Here is a 24,454-nt window from a genome sequence, read left to right on the forward strand (position 1 = left end):
TTATGCATTCTATACCTCATTTCTGGAAGATGTATATGTAGTCTGGACTTCTGCCTTCTCCTTCTTTCTTTTATCTATGTATTTTGCAATTTCTTGTCTTACCTTTGTATTGCTGTTTCTTGGTGGAGACCACTTGGAATTTTGGAAGGCTTTGAGGGATTGTGAGTTTGTTCTCTTACACAGTCAAGCTTCCTGAAGCATCCGGACTTTGAAATGTTGTTCTGCTAATTTTTTCCAGTGACAGGGATTATAGGTTTTTTTTTTGTTGTAAGGAACATTAAGCACCCCTTTTGCCAGTTGGTGTTCTACATAAGCAGACTTTTGTGTGTTAAATTTCAATGTTCTCTCTGTCCACACACTACTGTTAGCTTCTGAAGCTTAGACAACTTTGTTTGAATTTGATTCAAAGTGGACTAAATTCACACATGCTTCATGATAATAAGCAGTTGGGTGGAAGAAAAAGGCTTGAATGCTCAAACACTATGAACAGATGCACTGAGTCACTGGGGGTATCCCCATGGGAAAGAAAATTTGACTATGATTGAAACAATTGTGTAATTGTGGCTTAAAGTAAAACAAAGCTTTCCCAGTTCTCTAATGATGGAATTATTTTTGCTTCTTTTTTTCTTTCTTCATTAAGAACCAAGATCAAATAGAGTGTTTTAGCCAGAGAAGGGCAACTGTGTAGTTGAGCATGCTCCTTATGGCTGGTCATTACTGAATGCAAGAAAATACCTGTAAAAGTGTTTGGTTTCTTTTGGGTTTTTTGGGTTTTTTTTTGCTTGGTTTTTCTTATTCAACCTAAGAATTAAGGATGAGAACTCAGTGCACTGTAGAAACTGTATTAAAACTCTGTTCCTCTAAACCGCTCTTTCTGAAACACTGTGCATGAGGGGATTTCACTTTTTCTTTCCTGTGCCACCACCAATATGGTTTTGCCTTATCAACCTCATTAAAATCAGGCTGCATTAAAACTGGCAATAAATGCAGCTATGATAATGCTATTGAAGAAATCTGAACTTCAGTTACCAACTGCTGACAGCATGTGTATTGCTGTTAAGAGATTAACGACAAGATTTTTGGTTTTACTCTTTTACACTACTCAGTACAATTCAAGTTACACATATGAGAATAATGCTAAGTCAATGGGACCTAGGTCATCCAAATACAAGAGAAATAGTCTTGCTTTTAAAAAAAATGTCAAGTGCATTACATGATAAAATAACATTGTAATGTGGTGAATGTAAAGATCTGTTCCAGCATGACATTGATTCATTATTTTGTTGAGCATTTGAATTTCAACTTTACATGCTAGTTTCTGCATGTAAAGTTTAATTGTGCATGCTAGTTTTGCCCTTTCTGAAGTTCTATCCTATCTGAAATATACTTAAAATAGTACAAAGAGAGGGGAAAATTAGTCATATCTGGACTGATGGCTGTAACCATGTTTCCATACCAAGTTATAATTCAGAATTTTTGCTTTTCACCTTGTCTGTAAACAGGTAAGAATTTCTAAAATATGTCACTGCAGAACTAACAGTTGAGTTTTCAAGGTACCCTGGAGCCTAATTTCTGGCAGCCAGTAAGATATGCAATAAGGGACGTCTGAGTCCATTAAAACACCTTTGAGTTTCAGCTGTGTTGACCAAGTGTGTTACAAAATGAGATTTGTGTGGAGATGCATTTGCAGTTTCACATTATTTCTGTAAGGCAGAGAACAAAAAAATCAATGAATAAAGTAATAGAATGCACCTGCTCTGTAAACATCACTCCCTTACAATACACTCTTGTTCTCCCACCTTTCCTTCTGAACTTATGGCTGCTAGTAAACTGTGTCTGCATGGAAAAGTCCAATGTTGCTAATGTTACAATGTGCCTAATTGCTAACTCTTTTTTTCCCCATTTTGAATTACAAAATGCTGCCAAAATTTACACCATGTGTAATGTGGAAATAATGCATTCTGAGATTAATGTAATTATGTGACATTTACTGTGACATAGTTTAATTCATTAAATAAATATTGAAACTCAGTAATAGCATTACTTTCTGATAAAATTTTAGTAAATGCAAAAATAAATTGTGCAATTAGTCAAATGTGAGCTTCCTGTTATCTAGTCATTGCCAGCATATCTATATTTGTTTATTTGCATTCCTTTTTTCCAAGTATTTGGGAGATTTTCATGTTTAATAGAGAAACTTATTTTAAAATTTTCAGTTATGACTCAGCTTTGTAACTTGGGGTTTTGGTTGACTGTACTCTCCCTTCTCTTTGCAGTAAAGGGTTACCTTCAAGTTCAACATTCACTTTGGGAGACAGTGCCATCTATTTGACTTCAGAACAGAGCACATTGGAAATGGAAAATGATAATGCTTCAGTTTTGGATGTCTACTTAGTAAGTTGTCAAACTGTTTCTAATGGGCTTTTTTTGCCTGTAATTGCTTTGACTCAGGCTCAGTAAATGATTAAAATACCTGCTCAACTTCAATCCAGAGGTTTATTGAGGGTTTTTTTGTATGAAACATGCATAAGCATACATACTTGCTTTGCCAAAGCAAGTCCCTGAAGAATTTATATGCATATTAACTATTGCATTATAATGAAATATGCCAAAACACCTTTCAGTTTTTCTCTCATGATAGGTGTTTTCTGTTGTTTCTGTTGGAGGGAAAAAAAACAAAACCCAAACCAACAAAAACAACAACAAAATCTTTCCTCTTCATGTAGAATACTTCACAGTATAGAAAAAAAATTTCTCAGGTTGGAAAGTTCTGTGTTTATGCCACTGATTTTGAAGCCAGTAGAGCTCAATGTGAAATACTTTAATGGCCCCCTCTTCTGATTTGAAGGGTTGTCCAATTGTGACAGCTGATTTAAAATGTATCTTTTCTTTACTGTTTCAGTTCCTAGTAAGCAATTTATCTGACTGCTGAAAGATAAGGCCAAGTCTATATTTTGTTGTCTTCATATCACTGGTGTTTCAAATGTTCTCTAGCTCACAGACATAAAGGCAGTAGGCACCCAAATTCAAATCCCAACTGAATGAAGTTTTTTGCATCTAATTTTTTTAAGCTATTCTGAAATTGTCAGTATAAATGTAGAGCCAGGTATGTTAAGCTTGGCCTTTTTTCCCAAAGGCTTATTTTCATAAATCATAAACGATTCTGACATTATTCTAGTAATATTTCCCCTTGACTGTCATGGCAAGAATTGTACCAGAGATGAAGAATCAAAAGAGGAAAGTTTGCTAATGTTTCTAATAAATGTTTAACAGATACATGCTTGTTTCCTTTCTAGATAAAATTTGTTGCATTTTTTTATTTTTCTTATCCCTAGAATTACCTGATCGTTGTCTTAAGAAATCCATACTGTCTTAGAATCATAAAACAGCTCAGGTGGATGGAGCTTCAAGAGATCATCCAGTCCAACTTCTTGCAGAAAAGAGAGCCTAGATAAGATTATCTAACACCCTTTTACACCGCAGCTTAAAAACCTCCAGCAATTAGAACTCTGCCACATTCCTGCAGAAGTTGTTTCAGTAATTATTGTCCAGAAAAAAAATTTCATGTGTTCAGATGAAACGTTTGTGTCTGATCTTACATCAAGATGAAATACGTTTGTCACATTCTCTTTTTCTGTAGGCTGTGCCACTGATGTTTTTTTCCTTCTTCTTTAGACAGTAATGCTGGAGTGCACATAGTGCTCAGTTAATAGCTACTAATTTAATAGCCCAGCACACTTAGGGGAGTTGTTGTCTGTCCTGCCTCCACTGACACAAAACAGTATCAAGACCAGTGGCCAATTAGATGTAGAATGCTTGGTTCCTCCCCCTGGGCACAGCATTTCACAGTGGGATGATGTAATTTTATCAGTCATGCAGTGAGGCTTGATGGCCCATTAGCAGAAGATATCCACCTCTTCCTCTGCCCCGAGGAAGTTATCAGGGATGAGTCATGGAAGAGATAAAGAACACTGTGCCACCTGGTTTTAACAGATGGTGATAGAATACATACTTTTGGTTACATCTTGCATTGCAACCTAAGGCAGCAGTTAAGCAGAAGCCCAGGGAAGACAATGGCCCTTTATTAGACCAGGCAGGGGAAAAAGTTACAGATAATGCTGGCAAGACAGAGGTTCTCAGTACCTTCTTTCCTCCTTGGTCAGCGGAGTGGCCAGAACTAGACCATAGCTCCCAGGACCAAGCAGCTATAACAGACATTGACCTACCAGTAGTGCCCTGCAAAGTGCTCAACCCACATAAATGCAAGGCCCAGGAGGAAATATACCCCAGAGTATCAGCAGAAGTGGCTGATATTATTGCAGGGCCACTGTCCTATCATTTTTGAAAATTCATAGAGATCAGGGGGCATCCCTGATGACTGGAAGAGGGCAGATCTCATACCTGTCTGTAAGAATGGCCCAAAAGAGGACCTAGCATCCTTACTGCAGTCCCTGGCAAAGTGGCAGAACAAGCCTCCTAAGAACTATTACCAACTAAATGAAGCAAGTGACTGGGAAAATCCAGCACAGATTTATCAGAAACAAATCATGCCAGGCTAACCGGATCGCCTTTCTGAAACAAATTACCATATTCAGTCAATAATGAAAAAGCAGTGGATGTTGCTTGCCTGCACTTCAGTAAAGCATTTGACATATGTCCCACAGCTAGACAAATGTCAAATATAGACTGGATGGGGCTGATCCGTGAGATAAGCAGGAATCATCTCATAGGTGATCAGCTTGTTTTACTGAGACTGGCAGCCTGTCCCAAGGGGGCCCCCCTAAGGATCAGTACTGGGCTCCAAGTTGTAACATCTCCATGAATGATCTGGATGATGGGACCAAAAGCACCCTCACCACGTTTGCTGTGTCACTAAACTGGGTGTTGAGGGGGACTCATGAGCAGGGAGAGTCACCTTACAGAGATATGAACAGGCTGGAAGATGGGGCCACAGGAACTGTGTAAAGTTCAACCAAGGAAGTGCAGAGTCCCGCACCTGGGAGCCCCAAACCGAAGAGCCTGGCCAGGCCGGGTCCCGTGAGCTGTGGGACAGCCTTGCCAAGAGGAGCCCAGGGCTCCCAGCGGGCAACACGCAGACACCAGGTCAGCAGTGACTGCTGCAGCTACTGAGGCAAAGTGGATCCTGAGATGCATCCATGGGGGCACTGCTCACAGAGAGGGATGTGACCATCCCACCTCACCAGCGCTTGTCAGACTGCACATGGAGCAGTGTGCCCAGTTCTGGCCCCCACAGTTCCAAAACAGATGTGGATGGACTGAAGATGGGTCAAAGGAGTGCCATAAAGGTGGTCAAGGATAGGGAGAACTTGACATTTGAAGAAAGAGTGTAAAAGTTAGCTTGTTTCAGTCCACAGAATTTTCAGGAGGGACCTCAACAAAGTTTTCCAAAACTTAAAGGCATGACTGAAGATAGTCATTGAGACCCTCCTTTTCTCTAGAGGCAGTGGATACAAATTGTAGTGAGGGAGGTTTCCTCGCTATGTAAGAAATAACTGGTTTTACAATGAGAATGATTTAAGGAGAATGATTTACAATGAGCGTGTATTTATAATGATGAATGATTCACTGGAACAACTTCCCCAGGGATATGTGGTAAAGTCCCCATCACAGGAGGTTTTCAGGTTTTCAAGATGCAGCAGACAGTGATGCTTGATAATCTCATCCAGGCTGCCTTTCCACAAAAGGTTAGGAGGAATTAGATAGCCTCTTATGGTCCCTTTAGCCTGGGCCAATCTGTTGTTCTTTTGGCCCCCTTTAAACAGGGAAACAATTTATTCCTGATAGCTTTTGAATTTAGTCTATAAAGCAACAGTCTTCTTTAACAATAATACTGCTTTGCACTGTGAAGTATTTCTTTATCGGTTTGAAGTCTGTAGGGTAGAGGGTGGAATGCTCTGAAAATCTAGTGAGAGGCACAGGTAACACCTTTTGTAAAGCTGTCTGTATGAGTTTGAGGTGTGAAAATAATCTCTTCAGTTAGTTTTCAGCTTGTAGAACATTCATTACTATTATGTCTTGGAGATTGCAGTAAGTAGGTGGGTATTCCACTGATGAATATCAACAGAAAAATAATTAAACCCCAACTTTGGATGTCATACAAATACCCAGTGCTTATTCCCCTGCGCAAAGGTCTGGAAGAATAAATAGGTCTTAAGTGGAGAGAATCACAGATGCTTTTTGGAACTAGCAGCACCCTTTCTCTGTGCTCTGAAGAAAAATTCAAAATTCAATAATCAAGGTAATGGCACAGACCTGAGCTCCCTAGGTATGCTGTCTTCAAGGAAATTGGATACTATAGCTAAGCACATATTACTTCTTAAGCAAACTCATTTTGAGAAGTTACTTACCCCTGCTTTCTGTCTCATGTCCCCACACCGTGTATTGATGCCTACTTGTTTTGAGATTGTTGTGGAAGTGAGCTTTAATTTATTCACATATACCCTGTATGGGTACTGAGGTGTTTGTGGAAGAAACAGGAACAGTATGCTGTCCATCTACTAATCTGTTACTTCCTGATGCCCCATAATATCCTTCAGTGGACCTAGAAACAACAATTAGCCTGTGGCTGGGAAAACCTGATAGTACTAAAGTATAAGTGCTGACAGGAAGGCAATTTTGCTTTTATAGGAGCATGACTAAATGCATGTTAGAAGGAAAATATGCATGTTTTTGAGAACACTAGAAACAGACTAGTCATTTCTAATGTACATCTCAAAAATAAAACAAATCAATGAAAGGTTACAATATGTACTTTTAAAAGAGAAAAATGCAAGGAGAAAAATGTAGTTTTAAATGGCATTCTCAGATTTTCCTTTAAGCCTGTGATTAATAATCTTTGTGTTTCTACCACGAGGCAAGCTGCTGTAGCCTTACCCACTATATATTTTCATGAAAAATACCTTAACTTGCTTAATTTTGGGCTTCATTAATTCTGTGATGTCTTTGCCTCTTGTTTTGAAATGCCAAAATGCTAAATCTTTTGGACAAATTTTAGTCCACTAGTAAATTAAGAAGTATGAATTTTTGGTCCCACGTATAGAAAAAAAATTTTGTCGTAAAATGACATTATGTTAATCTACTATAAAGAGTAAATTTAAAATGGCATTTTCTGAGCAGTTTTGCATGGAAATTCTGATAGTCAAGTAAGGTGAGGGGGAACCAAAAAAAAAGTTGTAAAAAAAAAGAATTCCTCTTACAGGCAATAGTATTGGATTTGAGGTGTTACATTAAGAGAACTCCAAGCAAACTCACACTGTGCTGCTGATGTCAAAACTGAGAATGTACCTGGTAAAAGCAGGTTACAAGAATTCTTGTTCCAGGACACCACAACTGAATGCTGGTCAGGGCCCATAATTCCTTAATTCTGATAAAAGACCAAGTTCAAACTAGCATTTTGTTAACTTGCTACTCTAAGAAGCACCATTACGTACATTCTCGAATCAAGTTTACTTTTAAGTTACGTTGGTTTATTTTTTCATAAACCTTTTAACCCAGATAATAGCTTAAGAAATCTAGCTTTTATGACTAGAATATGACTAAGCAATGAGCAATAAGTATGATTTCTAAATCTAAATTATTTCCAATTATTCTAGTAACATAGTTACAATACTGATTAATTCATACAAATAATTTTAACTATCAATTAAATAGAAGGAATAAATAATACAATGATTAATTATAAATAATAAATAGAAGATCGGTGATGTAGAAAATACTTCTAAATTTGAGATGTTTCTCTGCCTAACTTCAAACATTAAAGGCTTCTTGCTTTTATGAATATGTAATACAATGATAGGTCAGACAGATGGAAACAATGATTCTGTCTGAGATAAACAGGTTTCTTGTATATAAACCAGAAACAGAGAAGGTAACACACTTCCATTTAGCACTTTGATGTAGAAATCTACAAAACAGGGTTTCATTCTTACTCTGTAAAAAAAATTTGACCTCTTTTTAAAATTCCCTTGAAGCCCTATATACTGGTTTCAGTTCAGGCATTGACAGCAAATGCTGTTGTCAGTGTCTCAGTGTCCTATGGCATTTGATTAGTAAAAGATAGAAGTCCAGTCTTGCAAAAGTTCCTTAACTATGCAACCAATCCTGAAGACCTTAGTCCAGCATCGCCATGGAGTGCCTTAAAAGTGATAATTCCACTTAAAAAGTAAGGAATAAAAGTCACCTTACTCCTTCTGTTTTTCAGTGAAGTATCAAATTTTTCATTGAGTTTTCTCTAGCTTAAAAAGCAACACATGCTATTATAAACTATTTTACTGTGTTTTCTTTGCCTTCCCGTGACATTATTTATAAAGATAGGTGATATACTGTACTACAATATCAGTAAAATCAGTAAGTAAGTAAGTAGTAAGGCTTAGGTATTTAATTGATTTACTTCAAGTAAGCTTGATTTCCCTTATACTTCCAACAGAAAAAGGAAATGCATGTAAATAGCAGTGAAAAACTTTTAAGTTTCTTCCATTATGATGCTGTATATGTCAAGTCATCTGGTGGTAAATATAGGATTTAAATAAAGAAATATGTGTCCAGTGTATAGGATCTTAAATAAATGTATGTCCTGCGTATAGGATTTCATTAATGAATTATTTTTTGGTTACAGAATACTTCTGTATATTTAACTACAATGCAAAATTCTTGGGTAGTACAGAAGTTTTCACATGAAAATACAGCATTGCCTCTTGTTGTTAAAGGAAAGGCTCATAAAATTTATATTTAAATGTCACTGCTACTGAAGATATGGGTTGGTAAGGGCTTCAGTAAAATAAAATCATGGAATAACTGTAGTGATGAGCAAGCCCAGTATATTTAGAACCTGGTTTAGTGTAGCTATGATTTGTGTCAGAAGAATTGCATAGATTATATTATTACATTTAAAATTACTTATGGTGCGGCTTATTTCCAAATGCCAATTTTATTATAGGATTTTGAAGTCTTAAAATAATATTGAAGATTAATTATGTATTTCAAAGCTACTGTAGATGCATAGGTAAGCAGATTAACAATTATTGGTCTATAAAATGCTTGTTTAGAAGCTGTCAAAAGTTTGACTCTTCAGTATTCCTTTTCTTCTATACTCTTCCTCATAATTTCAATTAAATTCTAATCACAGTGTAGTTATCTTCAAGGTGCTGTTGTGGAATAATTAAAAGTGCAGCTGAAATTAAAGCAATTCCCAGGCAGAATACATGTAAAAACATGCTAGAAGTTGTGCCGTGACACTGCACAGCATACCTCAAATTTTGATATGTTGCTCTTTTTACGGAAACTTCAGTTTCTCTGCCTCACCATTTCTTCTGAGGATACTGGTGGAAAAACTCAGTAGACTAAACCTAAAACTCAGTAGACTAAACGGAGAGTATGAGAAAGGAATTATGACCTCCTCACTTACAGGCATCCTTTCTTTCCCCTGAGAGCATAAGAACCCTTAAAATGTTATGTGCGCATGGTAGAGCCAATCAAGCACTCCCCTCAAAACAGAACTTGTTTCAGGCTGAAAGGGGCAAACCAACTTGTTTTATGCAGCACAGTTAACTGCTCTTTCCTCTGTTATGATCTGTGTTTTCCCTGTATCCATCCATGCATGATCCCAAAAAAGGAGAGAGAAAAACGAGGCCTATGTGTCCCATGAAACTGAAACCAGGTTGGAGGTGAAAAACAAATGAGCAGTCAAACGTTGTTTGGCAGAGGTGCTCTTGCAGAAGAAACATTATGTAAGAAGGAACATTTTAGTCACCCTTGCATGAAAATCAGACACAGGAATTAGGTGCTTGATTAGATTAAAAAGGTACCAATTCAGATCACAAGCAATATGCTGCCTGAGGAAGCCAAGTGCTAAAATGCCAGCACGTATTTTCACATGTTCTCATGCCTGGGGCTTTTAAAACGCCATAAGAGGAAATCAATCAGCTCAAAAACATATCCATGGAAAGAGAACTGGAGCACAAATATGCTCCAAGACAGCCTCAAGTAGGCACAAACATTGTAAATCCATTATATACACAGTGTGAGACATCTCAGGCAGTGATTACAGGAATGATTCCTGTAGTGTCATTTGTGCATTATTTATCATTTTGGACCAAATTGCTACAGCCAAACTCAGTTTTTATTTAAAAAAAAAAAAGACGTTTATTTGTAATCAGTGAAATCCAAAAGTTCTGTAGTAGATAGAGTGTTGCCTAGAGGATCATGTCCTGAGCCTTGAAATAGATGGATTTCTTTCTAGAATAATACAGTACTGGACTGTACCTGCCATAAATATGAACATCTGAAAATCCCATCTTCTTAAAAGAGCATTAGAACCATCAAGAGTATTTCTGTGATTGACTCATACAGTTGGTAGTTGCTACAAGTTATTGTCAGGTCTCTTTTCTCCATCTCTGTCATGCATCTTTTATTGAAATTTTTCATTGAAATGCTTTGGAAGGGTCAGAGGAAAGGAAACAAGAACAAGAATAAACTAGTCATAATTCCATTGCATAATTAGTGGAATACCATAAAACCAGCATCAGCAATACCTTTGTGAAAAGCAGTAAAATTAATTGAAAGTCCTTGTTAGCTTTACATCACATTGATTTTAGAATACCACTTTCTTTAATTTTACTCACTTGTCCAACAATTTCATTTCACATATGAAATTGTTCTCTACTTTCTAAGTACTTTACTGCCTTAGGACATTCAAGTGCTAATATGTCCATCAACTCTACTTGCCAGACCACAGTTTCTGAGAGAGAGAGGGAACAGCACCTGAGACACTGGCGCTGTGCTCAGTAGCATCGGTGATTATGAACACCCTAACACTGGTGCACAATACAGTAGGAAGTTTAAAGTTTTCATAGAATAATATTGAAATATCATTCCTCAAGGTTCAAGGGTTGTGCTAGAAGTCATAATAAAAATATTGATTTAAATCTACTGATTACATTTCTCTGAGATAAGCTTAAGAAATGCCTTCAGATATTTTTTGTTCATAATCAAGATTAAACTGTTGTCAAACTATTTAAAGGTTAGTTAAGTGCCTGTATCAAAAAGCATAAGGTAAAGGTGACCTTAAAAATCTGTTTAATAAATGGAACCTTACATCTTTGTAATGTTTTTTAATAAGGTTTTAGAGTAAGGTCATTGCAGATCCCTTTGTTTTGATTTTGTGTCTTGCTTCATTTTGGGTATATCAGCTGAGATGCATCCAGTTTACTGAAATATATTCTTTGTCTGCCACTTTATCCTTAGTTTGATTTGTCATAATAAAATGTTCAGCAAGGAAGAGTTTCTTTTCAGTTCATCTCTAATTCCACAGGGATGCCAAGAAGTGACCAACTATTTCTATGACATGAGGGTAGTTTAGAAAACTGTGATCCATTAAGATTATTAAATTTTTTTTTTTTTTTGTGAAATCAAATGATTGCCACATTGACTTGAACATCAATTGTGCCTGAAAGTTTTTTTTTGATAGGTATGATTTTTCACCTGGGGAAAGACACCATGCTTCTGCTGAGAGCACTAATATTCGTGATATATGAAGTCTGCTACTTTTAAGTAATAAATACCACCGTTCTGCAAGATAAAAATAACCTGTTGTGAATTGCTGAGTGGTCTCAGATTGTTCTGTCTTCTCCGATATCCAGAGTGTTCAGGATTTTGGAGCAGCAAGTAGTTCTAGTTCACATAATGCAAGTGTACTGCAATGCCTGCAAAACCCATAGGGGTTAGATGTTGTACAAGAGACCCAGTGCTTTTGATCAGGGCCCAAGGTCATAAGAGAATCACTGCCAAATTGTACTGCAACCTGTTTGGGGGAAGAAAGGTGTTACCTATGTATAATTCTGTAAGAAAACAAGTAAACACAACTCTTAACTTGTCATTTCTGTATTTCCAGTAACAAAGAATATATGAGGAGTAAAACTAAGGGAAGTGACCATGGTTAATGAAGAGCACTTTCTGCACTCCTTGTTTAAGAAGAAGGAATTTGCTGAGCCTAATAGACAAAGAGTAATAATCAACAGAGCTAATTCTAAGAAGTGCCAGGATCTTTGAACCATAGAAAGAATTGATGGACTTGACAAAAATTATATGAAACATTCCACACTCTGCTGTCATCTGTTGTTGCTTGCTCAACTGTGAAGAACTGTGTATTCAGGCTGCTTTCTACAATATTGCCAATCACCTTTTTTGGACTCTGAAGTGATATTTTCTTATCAGCTCTCTAGTAGTTTCATTTGCATGCATTCTGTAACTATGCACAAGCAAAATCTATTACCTATTTTACCTATTTAAAAATAAGCAAAGTGGTGAATAAAATAAATTTCATTTTTCTGACCCACTCCATTCTAATTGCTTAGGTCCACACCAGTGGAAACTGGAACTGATGTTGTATGAGGGTTAGGGCAAATATCTGCTCATACCATATGAAAATGAGCTTCTAAAGATACTTTCACTGTTGGTAAAAAGGAGATAAAAATGTTATTTATAACAAGGCCTTATGTTGTGTACATATATTGTCCTTGAAATATTTTTGATTTTACTTTATTTCTTGTAAAAGAGAAATTCTATAATTTATTTAGAAAATACTACTGTAAACTATAGTTTTATTGATGAATAAACGATTTTTTTCTGAAGACTATCACAGCTGTCATCCTGCTGTTGATCTATACTAGACATAATTGTTCTTGCATTTCTCTACCTTCGTGGGACAGTCTTAAGAGGCCTCTTGAGATATGACAAACATGGAATCTGTCTTTACCAGCTCTATAATGATAAGGGGAATCTTGAAATTAGAGCAGGAAAGCCAAAGGAACATACTCAATAGGCACTGCTTTATAAAACCATTTCAGGTTTTTTCAGTATGGGAAGTTATTTTAGGGTAACTACAGAAACTGCTTTGGTTCCCTAATTTCCCAAGTAACACGGAGATAATCACAAATGCCAATGATCATCATTTCAAGATTTCATGCTTCAATGCAGTGATGTATTTAAAAATTTGCAGAGATGTCACTTAGAAAGCTACTGAAATTATTTGTAATAACATGTCTTCTAGGAGTAAGCTTAGTAAACCTGCTAATTTGACAAAACCTGAACTTGGCATTTAAAGTCCTAGTATTATTCTTTGTACCTGTATAGAATTCTTTTAAGAATTTGGTGTGATGGATTTTTTTATTTTGGCTTGGTGAGGGATGGTGTTTTTTATTTTACTTTGATGTAATCCTGATGAGTAAGAAGAATAATTCCTTAATTATGCACAGTATGGAGAAATTTAAAGGGGTTTGGGTTTTTTACTTTCTAAGTATGCAGTGCCTAAGGCTTCCTTTGCTTGGAGCCTGTATCTCATGATTACCACTTTTCTAGGCTTTAAAATTGGACTGCTTAATCTCAGCAAGAAAATTATTCTGCAGCTCTGAGAAAAGTAAAACCAATCTTCATGTCCTATGAGTAAAACATTTTGTACATCTCTGCCAAATGTCTGTTCCTTTATGCACAGTGCACAGAATATTTAGAATGTGTCTCTGTGCAGATACTTGTCATTAGTCTCATTTGGGGAAAAACATTTAAGCACCCAATTAACCTTCATAAAGAACACACATGACAATTTTTCCCCAATTATCGAGTAACTATAGCATCTGAATCACTTGTTCTTAAAAAGAACCCAAAGGATTCACAACTTAACTGCAACAATTCTGTCCAAAACCAGAATGTCTGTACCAAACTATTCAGAGACTGAGACACCTTTTGTACACAATCTCTTTGTCATAGGCAATTTAATTTCATATAACTCAACAGTATTTTCCCAAACCCTTCTACTAGACAATGATACAAGAACAATCAGTAGCACACTCCCCCTGTTCTTCATAGAAGACATTTGCTGAAACATTTAATATTTGCTTAAAGTAAAAAAATCTATCAGCTCTTTCCAGACTGAATGTGTGGGGCATGACCCTACAGGGCTTCTGCATCTGCAACTCCTTCACAAGTATTTTACACCAGCATAAAAAGGTACTGATGCCAGTATTGTGATATGAACAACATCAATTGTTGTTCCTGTTGCTCCTAAGGGACAGGAATCAAGATTAAAAACACTTGAAAACTATTGTTAAAATTGCTAATCCCTAATTAGAGCCCTTTAGCAGTTGTGTTACTGATCCTTGCTTGGTAGTAACATCCTGTAAAATTCACAAAGAAACACACAGGAGTCTGTTGAAAACAGACAAGAAGCTGAGTTAGGTACCAGTTTGATACAAACAGCTTTTAGGTAAAACAGTCTTCATAATTTCAGTTGAAATTTGCGTAAGGGGCTTGTTTGAGCTTTCTTGCCTTGTGTAGAGTAAAATAATTAATTTTGGCTTATAGAAAAGTATTATAAAATTACAGACCTTGGTGAGAAACTTGATAACTAATTCCCTAATGTGGCGGAAGATCACAGAATCAACAGAACAGTTTGGATTGGAAGGGACCTTTCAAGAACACCTCATCCAACCCCTCTGCCGTGAGCAGGGACATCTTCAACTAGATCAGGTGGCTCAGAGCAACTAACTGCTTACTTTAATTAAGAGTTTTTGAAATATAAAAATGCATCACCCAGTAACCAGCGGTAGGCTTCTGAAGATTTTGGTCCTGTCCAGTGGAAGGCTCTGAAGTGAAAGCTGTCAGTGTTCCTACAGAAACTGTGTAGGTTTTTGAAGAAACCTTTTTATAGAAATTATTTCTTACCTCTCATCTATTTGGCAAACCTAGTTTATTTATTTCATTTTAAGCAACAATACGACATGTCTGGCTGAGACTCTACATCTTCACATACTGTTGATAGTATGGTATCATCAGCATTTATGTAACTTAGTGGAAAATGTCAGGTGTGATAAATTATGTGCTTTATTTTCCCTTCAGCGGCTCAGCGAGACATTTTGCCTGCAGGATGTAGAACAGAATACTTCCTGTCACAGAAAATAGTCCTCGAACGGGTCCCTGAGTGAATGCTTGTGCGTAGTGTGGCTTCTTCTAATTGCTATTTTACCCCAGGGGCCAGCTCCTTGTAAATCTCACCAGCGCGGCCGCTGTGCGTGAGCAGATGCCCGCAGACGCTGGCCCAGAGCGCTGACTGCCGGCTCTGAGAGCAGCGGCGAGCTGGAGGCGCTCAGCGGGGGAGGCCGCTCCTTGTCTCTGACACGTCGGGGTCCAGATCTCGCCGAGCAGAACCTGAGCAGCACACCGGGCCCGGCACCCGTTTCCTAGGGACAGCCGTGCCAGGCCGTGCTAGAGACGAGGGAAAGACACCGCTATAAGGCTGGCGGGGAAACCCCCGCCGCCTCGAAAGCCTTGCCGGGCGGACAGACCGTGTTCGGCTCCGATACACCTGTGCTGTCTCGGTAGCAAAGCACTTGGCTTTGATTTATCCTGGCGCTGCTGAGGCTGGAGGCAGCAGTGGCTGGGAGGAAGGGAAAACCCGCACGCTCTCGCTCTGCTCGGCTCTGCCGCGCGGCCGAACGAGCCCTCAGGGCCCGGCCCCCCGCTCCCTTCGCGCCGCCGCGGGGAGGCGGTGGCGGGCGGCAGCCCGGCCCGGTCCCGCCCCGCCTCTTCCGCAGCGGCCCGGGCGCTATGTGGCGGGCGGGGGCGGCGGGCGCTATGCGCGCCGCGACTCGGGCGGCGGCGGCGGCCGGGGCGCGGCAGCGCGGCGGCACCGGGGACGCCCCGAGGGCGGGCACAGCCGCCGCCGGCAGCGGCCGCACGGTGAGCGAGGGGCGGGCGGACGGCGAGGGCGAGGCGCGGCCTGCGCGGCGGCGGGCGGAGCGGCCGTGGCCGAGCCCCGGCTGGGGTTGGCGGGCAGGGAAGGAAGGGCGACAGGCGGGGTTTCGCGAGGCGGCCGCCGGCTCCGGGCAGGTCTGTGTCAGCCCGCGGCAGCCAGGCCGGCGCTGCCGCCGGGCCGCCTCCTCGCAGGCCGGCCGGCAGCAGGGCGCGTCTTCTCCTGCCCACTCTCCCGCCTGCCTTCTGCTTTCTCGTTCTCTCCGTGCTTCGGGAGCTGGCGCACACCGGAGCTGGTGCGTTCCTCTGCTGCCCCTCTCCAGGCGCAGAAGGCGGTGCTGGCCGCCCTCAGCCGGGTGTGGTACGCGGAGGCCGGTGCCGGCTGTGTGCCGACACCGCTGTTGGCAGCCTCCAGTCACAAACCGAATATAGGAGCACACTGATGGAATTAATGCCTCTCAGCCTCGACAGAGCTTGAACGTGCTCGTGGTCTTGTAGGTTTTGATTCTGAGCGTGTATAAAATGCTGTAGGGTAAGGATGCAGTCAAGCATATAAGCAGTGTGGTGTATTTTGTCGGCCGGTATCTTTGTGTCGCCCTTCTGTCCTTTCTGCCTGTGTCGTGGTTTTGGACTAACAGGCAGCTCATTGCTAATACATGCGGATAGGTGGTGCGCCACATGGAGAGAGATCGGCCGTGCTTGAAGAGAGGCTGACATAGCTCCTTTGCAAATGTCACTTGCTCTTCAACTCCTTCTGAAGTTTTCAGAACCTTGCATGAGTACACAGAAAGTAATCATGAGTGCTGTTCTACCATTAAACCGAACGGTCAGCGCCAGTTGGGAAGAAAATGCAAATCATGCCGTCTTCCTTTCCTGCTGGATAGGATAAATACTTCTGCTACTGTGTCTGGCCTGGGGATACAGCTTTTCCATAATTTGGAAATCTGGAATCTGAAATGGTTTTGGCTCTGTGCATAAGGAGGATCCAAGGTTTGTGTTTGTTTCAGCTTAATACGTTCCTGACTTCCAGCAGAGGGACGCATGTTGTTGATAGTGCAGCATTTGAGTAGCGGATACTTAGGAAAATCTGAGCCTAAGCTATTTAATAGACTGAAGTTGCTCAGTAATTCTGTGGTAGAGCAATAGAAAAGTTAGAATAGTTCTCTTTTATTAGTTCATTCTTCTATGAATGAGAGGGTGTGGGGCTTTATTCCATTAGCTTGCATAATGAAGACAGGGATAATTCTAGATTGCTTCAATTATCTGACGACTAAAGATGCATAATTCCTTCCATATTAGCCCTGCAATATAGAATATGAACATTTTACTTGAGGATGGAAAGGACTTAAAGGAGCTGTTTAATTTATATGACAAATACATAGTTTATAATTCATTACATTTTAACTTTAATTCCATTTTGTTTCTGCTTACTTTAAACAGCAATTACAATATTATTCAGATGTGAAGAGCAGGACTGCTTGGTTCATGAATTTGAGAAATGCAGGAACTCTGAGTGACACAAGGTAAAAATACATTTTGAGATACTTATATGAAAATATTGGTTATGTATTTTAGAATAACTTATATATGTACTAATACTACCAAACTAACGTAATGTTGACGTGATGTAAAGGACAACTACAGTTTCAGCTAAAAGCATTTTGTGTGTATTTGCGAAGTCACTTAGCAAATACACAAATTACAAAATTGTGTACCTAAACACAGGTGTCTAGCACCATTTCACATGTGCCAGAGGATGAGAAATTTCTGCTTGTTCTGAAGAACGTGACACAGCGTCTGTTGGAGACTGCTCCCTTCTGATGCAGCAGTTGGAGACACAGTAAAGGATTATGCAGATGTCTGAAGTGGCTCTTGCCTTTAAGTGCCTAAAGTGGACCCTGAACCTGTACATGAATCCTGCCCGATCCAAAGGCTTTCTGTTCCCCATGCCCCAAAGCATTTTGTGGTGTCCTTCACATCAGTGGCATAGAGCATATTTCAGTAACTGGATAAGAAACTTTTCTAAAAGTTTCTATTACAAACTGATATGTATTATATATTCGGCCCATAGTAGCTGTTTCATTGCCATAAGCATTAGCAAAAATTGAGATTATTTTCCCGAAGTATTTGCTGGCGGGGAGACCCCTTTACACACTCAGCTGAAAGCTGACACTGATAGAGATGGAACAGTTTACGTGATTTTAATTACATTTTATTAATTAAACTGTTCTACTCTTGGTTCTGCTAAAGACTGAAAGAGAATTGGTCTCACAAGTGCTTTAAGCCTTACATAATGGCCACAAGTGTGCTTTGAGACTCTTGGGAGTAGTCTGTAATTCACAAGTGTTAGTTCATAAGCACAGTTTAAATAGCATCTAATTACCAGGTTGCAGGGGTAATTCCAGTTGAGGAGGGAAATGCTGTGCATAAACATGACATGTGATACTGACATTTCTAAACTGTGTATAGCTACAACAAGTTTCGTAGAGTCTAATGACATATTTCTAAATGGGAGATGCTTTTGTCTCTATTTGTAGAGTTCAAAACTTAAACAAAGTCCTATTATGAAAATTCCTTACTTTAAAATCTGATGCTGTTTACTAAATGGGGTTGGTATATCTAAGGAAGTAAGTACCTTTTCCTCATTTAAGAGATCTCTAATACCAACTAATTTCAGAATTTCACCTCCATTGATAAGGTGGATCGTCAGTTACGTCACCTTAAGAAAAATGACTACTTGTTTTATAAGATCGTTTCATGGTTACAGTTTCATCCAAAGTTGTGGTCTTGGTATGTTTTTATTATAGAGAGAATGCTGTCTTCCATGCTTTTCCTCCTAATTGTGGACTTCTATGTCATTTGTAGCTCTTTAGATGAGACAACCTATGAGAAACTGGCTGAAGAAACACTGGACTCCTTAGCAGATTTCTTTGAGGACCTGGCAGATAGGCCTTTTACCCCCGAAGATTATGATGTCTCTCTAGAGGTATGTTTTAAACATTATATTACCACTGTAATTATTGTAGGGTTTTTTTTCCTGTTATTTGAAGGAGAATTTTAAATTAGTCACCTTAGTGCTGATACTGAAAATACATGGAATTTTTACACATTTATTGTATACTGACCGGGGCAACAATTCTGGTGAGAAGTAACACACACCATTGTGTGATTTAGGGATTCAAAATTTTTCATGTTTAGAGAAAGACATAATATAGAATAATAAATGAGCACAGTGGAGATGGAAACTGTTCTCTTATTTCACATTGATCTATAAATTTTCCTAAACAGGCACAGTCAGTTCCCCTCTGGTGTACTACATAGCACAGTACATCTCATGTAACTGTTAGAGCAGTTTCTTTGGTTGCCCTGAATACAGACAAGCAGCCTTTGTATTGACCAGGTAGTGTATGTGTGTCCTGGCTTTAATGATGACAGCCTGTGGTGGAGAGAAGCAACAGGAGGGTGCAGTGTTGGATAGGTTGTTGCAGACGTGAGACCAGAGCCTACGTGGGGAAGAGGCTGCTGTCACAGGAGACATTGCATGGCTGGAGCCTTCAGTAGTCAGTTACGCAAATACAGGAGTGACAGACTCAGAACAAAAATGTTTGTGTTATTTGTAGAGGAGATTTACTAGTTTTTATATAAATTCAGTTCCTGAAGTGATCTACAGCCCTCCACATGACTTGGAGAAGAGTGCCGTTTCTCCCTACAGTACTGTCTGCTACACAGGTTTTTCAATACTGCAGTTTTTTGAGGTCACATAACTATTGCTCCCTCTTCATGTCTTAACCACAACGAGATTGCTTTGTACTGGCACTGTCAGTTATGTTTTTGTGCTCCAGAATGTTGAATCAGGTGGTTTGGGTTTCACTGTGCAAAATACAAAACCAAAACAAAAGTCTGTAGTTTTTGGACTTCGTTGTGTAGCTTTGTCATCATAATTTTTATTCTGTATTTCTGATAGCTAGGATATAAAATAACATATTGCCAGTAGCTTTCTGTTTAGCAAATACTACTTGTTGCTTTAATTAAGTATATAGATAATGTTACAGCTAATTGCTTTTCTGGTAAAAAGCATTTTAAAACGTTACTCTTCAGTATGTTTTAGGAGATCAATATACCTATTAGCCTGATGTAACTATCCTAGGACAAAAATAAGCAATAGTTGAAATTTACCTTTTTAGTATTATTATACACTTCATTATGCTAAGCAGATGAGTCATGTCATAATTTTTTGACATTGACTTGTGAAGCTCAAGAGCTAATACTTTTACATCTTAATTTTTATCAGTGGTCCTTTACTATATAGACAGGATGATGACAATTAATAATATGCTGTCATTTCTATTGAAAGGAGAGGGTTAAATAGCCCAGGTTTTAATTCTAAACAAACAGGGTCAGTGCTGCAAGAAACCACAAGGTGGCAAATGTGATAAAGGTCTACTGTGCTGTTGTAACTGTGAGTGCTTTGAGCAATTTATATCATTGTGTTCAGGAAAAAAAAGAATCTCTTTAGAAGAATATTTTTGTTACCAGGAAGTAGCAAACATTCATCCAGTAGTACAAAACACATACAGCAGTATTTCTTAAAATATGGTAAAAGTATCTTGCAGTTTAAATTCTTAAAAAAATTCATTTTCTTGAATTTTGAGTAGTATTTGAGAAGTACTGTAAAATATATGAGAAATTGTTTTCAACATATCAGTAGAGGTTAACCTCTTTACCTTGCAAGGATGGAGGAACAATACTTTCTAACAGCTGATACATGGTATAAACAATAGTATAATTTTTTGTTGACTCTTTGAAAACCTATTTACTTATAATGTGTCTGTAGAAACATGAAGCACGCTGAATACTTAGTATGGCATTACAAACCCCATAGAAGAATGCTATATACAGAACCTGTATATCATTATGCAGGCCTAATCCTCCATCCTGTTCTTATTCTGCTGTATCTCTACAATTCTAAGACCATGAGGTGTGGAAAACTTGAAATTCTGACAACCAGAGAAGTAGCTTGTTCTTGCCCTTCTGTGCACTGTACTAGTGTCCAATAGAAATAACTGGCAGGACAAACCTGATGGGACTTGTAACCAGAAGACACTTTTATTTTTATAGCTTTTATCACAGATTTATCTATTCTGTGCCTTTAAGCACAGAAAGAGCAGGGAAACTAAGGTGAAAAATCAGATCCTGAGAGTATTATTTTAAGCCTAGTGCTACTTGAGATATGTTCCTCTGAGTTACTTTGTAAGGGAAGGAAGCTTTGAGTTGCTGCTTGTGCTACAGAGTGTGTTGGCAGGCAGTAGATACTCGTGCCTGAAAGTATTTTCCCCATAGTGAGTGTTTATACATAGCAAATAGCCAGGCACTGATATGTACCTCTAGTAGTATCTTCTGACTAAAGCATGAAAGGTATGATACCCTTAAAGAAGCTTTGTTGTGCCATAGGCCTTGAAGTATTTGAGATACTGTGAACTAAATAAATTATTAGCTAAACTAAATAAACTAGAACTAAATAAAAATTAGCGTCACATTGCATTCTGTAGAAATATTTCCCTTTTTAATTAGTATCATTCAGATCACCTTTAGATCAGCTCCAGTCAAAATATTGTTGTTTTTTCACTCTTAAAATCAGAACAGAAAATATTTTTGTCAGTTACTAGAAACATGAATTATGTTGTCAGTAAGAAATATGAGCAAGAAAGAGAAAATAAATGTTCACCAGGATAATGGTCTAAAGGTGACATAACCACAGCAAAATGAGACTCATGGAAAAGCAGAATCATGGGATTTAGAACTGGAGGATTTTTTCAGGAATGAATCAGAATTATCAAAAAAAATATGTGTTTGTTACCTGTAAAACTGTTGCCATTACTGAAGAAAAGTAAGGTAGAATTGCATGGCTCAGAAATCTGGCAATGACACATAAAGCTTCTTGACTTTGGACCACACCAGTTCTGCATTGTTGATTAATATAAAAAAGTTGTTATTGGATGATGTTTTAATCATTGCAGGATGAATTGCAATGGTCTGGTCTTTTCAGGACGCCAGGTCCAAGCTCAAGAATATTATTTAAGTAGTAACATTGTGAATGGTACAAACACACTAAAATCAAACTCTGACCACAAGGTCTAAAGTCTAGATTAGACTCAAAGATATGCTAGGTTTAATGATCATTCTCCTTAGCTATTATTGTTTGGGGAGATGGTTGAGAAGCGGATACAGGTATGTAAGTTTCTGCCAGTGCAGATGAAGTAATTGTTGTCAAAGTAGCGGGATAGAAATTTTTTATTTCTTACTTTCTTTGTCTTTTAAGAATGGAGTACTGACAATTAAATTGGGTGGAGACATGGGAACATACGTAATCAATAAGCAAACACCAAACCGGCAGATTTGGCTGTCCTCACCCACTAGGTAAGTTAGTTACATAATATCTGCAGACTGGGTGGAAATGTATTTCCTCTTATTTATAGCATGGCATGATCATGTAATATCCTTTTCATAAATAACCCTTCTACTAGGCATAGTCTTAAAATGTGATATAATCTAAATATTCAGTAATGGTTTGGTACAGGGTTTCGGGCACACTGCAGTATTACTGGCATACCTAAATTAATTGTTACAGGAAATGTGTAACAGAGAATTTTCATACTCTGTTTCACCCCAAAACCACTGCCTACAGGAATATAGCTTACTCATAGGAAATATAACCAGCAATGATTAAAAAGAAACAAACAAAGCTCCTGTTGGAAAAAGAGTGATGATGATGTCATCATCTAAACCTCTCTTTGTGTTTTAAACAGGGTGGCTCCTTCCCTTTTAAGCTTGTGGGATTTCCTGCTTTATATGTTTATGTATGCCACACTGGTTGTTTTTGTCCAGCCTCTGCACTTCACAGGAGACTTAGCTAGCTGCTTCCTCTGCCTTTCCCAATGATGTGTTTTGATCCATTTCAGGTTTTATGCTTGGTTTCAGCAAGGAGGGCAGCCATATAAGTTGGAAAATGCTGTAGCTGTCCCCCCTCAAAATCTGTATTGTTTGCCATGATCCCTTGAAAAGAACCCAGGGAGCTGATAAGTGTTAATGGTGAAGGAACAAGCTTATAATATTTTTTGTGTAGCTGACACACAAGCTTCATCTCTTTATAAAAACCAAAATTCAGATAATTCCTGTCTGTTTATCTCCAGGCGAGCTAAGACATATGTGTTCCAGAAGATGGAGTTTGAGGAAAAAAGTTAAATTTTTCCTTTTTGTACTCCCTTAACTGGTGTTAGATAAACAGTGGTATTTCCTGGAACATGATGCTATGTGTTCACTTATTTCCTAACTTCTGAAAGGCAACTGCAGCAAATACTGTATGATCTGAACTGTCATCTTCTTAACTGCAATATGCTGGGAATTGAAAAAAGGAAATGTCGCTGCCAGTAATTGCTTGTATTGAATGTTTTGGAGAATTTTTTACACTAAATATTGACGTTTAGTCTTATATTCCAGGGGAGATTAATTTGTCAAGTTGTGAGACATTTTTCTTGGAATTTTATTTTGCCATCTGTTTGCTATTGAGTATCTGTACACTTGAGTGAAAACTTTACTTAGTTGACAGTTACAAAAAAGGGGCATCAGAGGATGTGTGCAACCTGCCAGCAGTGTGATTGCAGTAATTTAATGTAGCTCCTGACTGAAAAGACTTTTCAGCCTTACAGAATGTTAGCAATAGCTTAATATGATATTATAATTTTTTTCTCTTATGGTTGAAACATATATGCAGACTTTCCATGAGCAATACATTTAGTCTGGTATTAACTTGGTATGCATTTTTGCTTAAACCGTTAATTTGAAAGTCACATTTGTACAGTCTTTTGGAGATTCATAGAACTATGAAGGTGTTTCATGTGGTAACCTTATCACTGATATTTACTGCAGAACATTTAAAACCAGTTCAGATAATATACATATTTCTCTGTCATTTATTAAATGACAGATCTTAACCTGATTTTTATGAATGACAGGATCATATTCCATCGTTCTCTGGGTGCAGGAGAGTATAAACATAAGCCTGTGCTGCAGAGGTGAAGTGAGAAATACTTAGTAAAATAACTGGAGCACGTAACCCTGATTAAAACAGTTACTACTTAAATAAATGCCTAAATAAATGCTTAAATAAATGCTTACATAAATGCTACTGCTATTTGTGCAAACAGAAGTTACTACTTCTGATGCAGACAGTGAGACTTCAGTGAAAGTGACTTGGATTTATGCTTGCTTTTGTAACTTCTCATACATTTAGCAGTGATTGGAAAGTTCTTCATTTGACTATTGTGAGTAGCTCGGGATAGTCAAGGTTCAGATCAGTGCTTATGCTTGTAGAGAGAGAACCTGCAGATTTTTCTTATGTATGTACAGGTTAGTCTGTTTTTTAGCAGACTTAGCATGTTGACTGAGTTCCAAGGTATGTGTCCTACAAAATCAAGGGTTTCTCCATTTATCCCAGATAATAATTTCATTCCTTTCTGTTTTCTTTGCTTATCTAATGTTACCAGCAGTGAGTACCTTTGAGTCATTCTCCCACTTGACGTTTGGAAAATGAGGTGGATAGCAAGATCTGGAGTAGAACCCAGGTGTTCAAGTTTCTTTCTTGATACTTAATGTAAGCGTAGAAAAACCAATTCAATTACAATATAATAGCACAGAC

General features: G+C 38.4%; 2 protein-coding genes across 4 annotated transcripts in view; both read left to right on the top strand.

The window, feature by feature from the left end:
• The window catches only part of PIP5K1B (phosphatidylinositol-4-phosphate 5-kinase type 1 beta), a 98,099-nt gene extending 85,447 nt beyond the window's left edge, over nt 1-12,652 (top strand). For both annotated transcript variants that reach the window (XM_054287736.1, XM_054287727.1), the window contains exons 16-17: nt 2,277-2,394; nt 11,909-12,652. In XM_054287736.1, coding sequence (XP_054143711.1) covers nt 2,277-2,394; nt 11,909-11,911 — 121 coding nt within the window. In that variant the 3' untranslated portion in view covers nt 11,912-12,652. The remainder of the gene's footprint in view (nt 1-2,276; nt 2,395-11,908) is intronic.
• A 3,026-nt stretch (nt 12,653-15,678) lies between these two features.
• TJP2 (tight junction protein 2) overlaps nt 15,679-24,454 on the top strand; it is a 77,610-nt gene continuing 68,834 nt past the window's right edge. Inside the window, exons 1-4 of one of the 2 annotated variants that reach the window (XM_054281365.1) lie at nt 15,679-15,747; nt 17,200-17,282; nt 18,625-18,745; nt 22,079-22,176. In XM_054281365.1, the coding sequence (XP_054137340.1) occupies nt 17,245-17,282; nt 18,625-18,745; nt 22,079-22,176 (257 nt within the window). In that variant the 5' untranslated portion in view covers nt 15,679-15,747; nt 17,200-17,244. Of the gene's footprint in view, nt 15,748-15,982; nt 16,056-17,199; nt 17,283-18,624; nt 18,746-22,078; nt 22,177-24,454 lie in introns of those variants that run through there. The other variant, XM_054281367.1, reaches the window with a different exon arrangement.

This window comes from Melozone crissalis, unplaced genomic scaffold (assembly GCF_028551555.1).
Source record: "Melozone crissalis strain CALT ecotype California unplaced genomic scaffold, PUWL_Pcris_2 ptg000005l_1, whole genome shotgun sequence".
Lineage (NCBI taxonomy): Eukaryota > Metazoa > Chordata > Aves > Passeriformes > Passerellidae > Melozone > Melozone crissalis.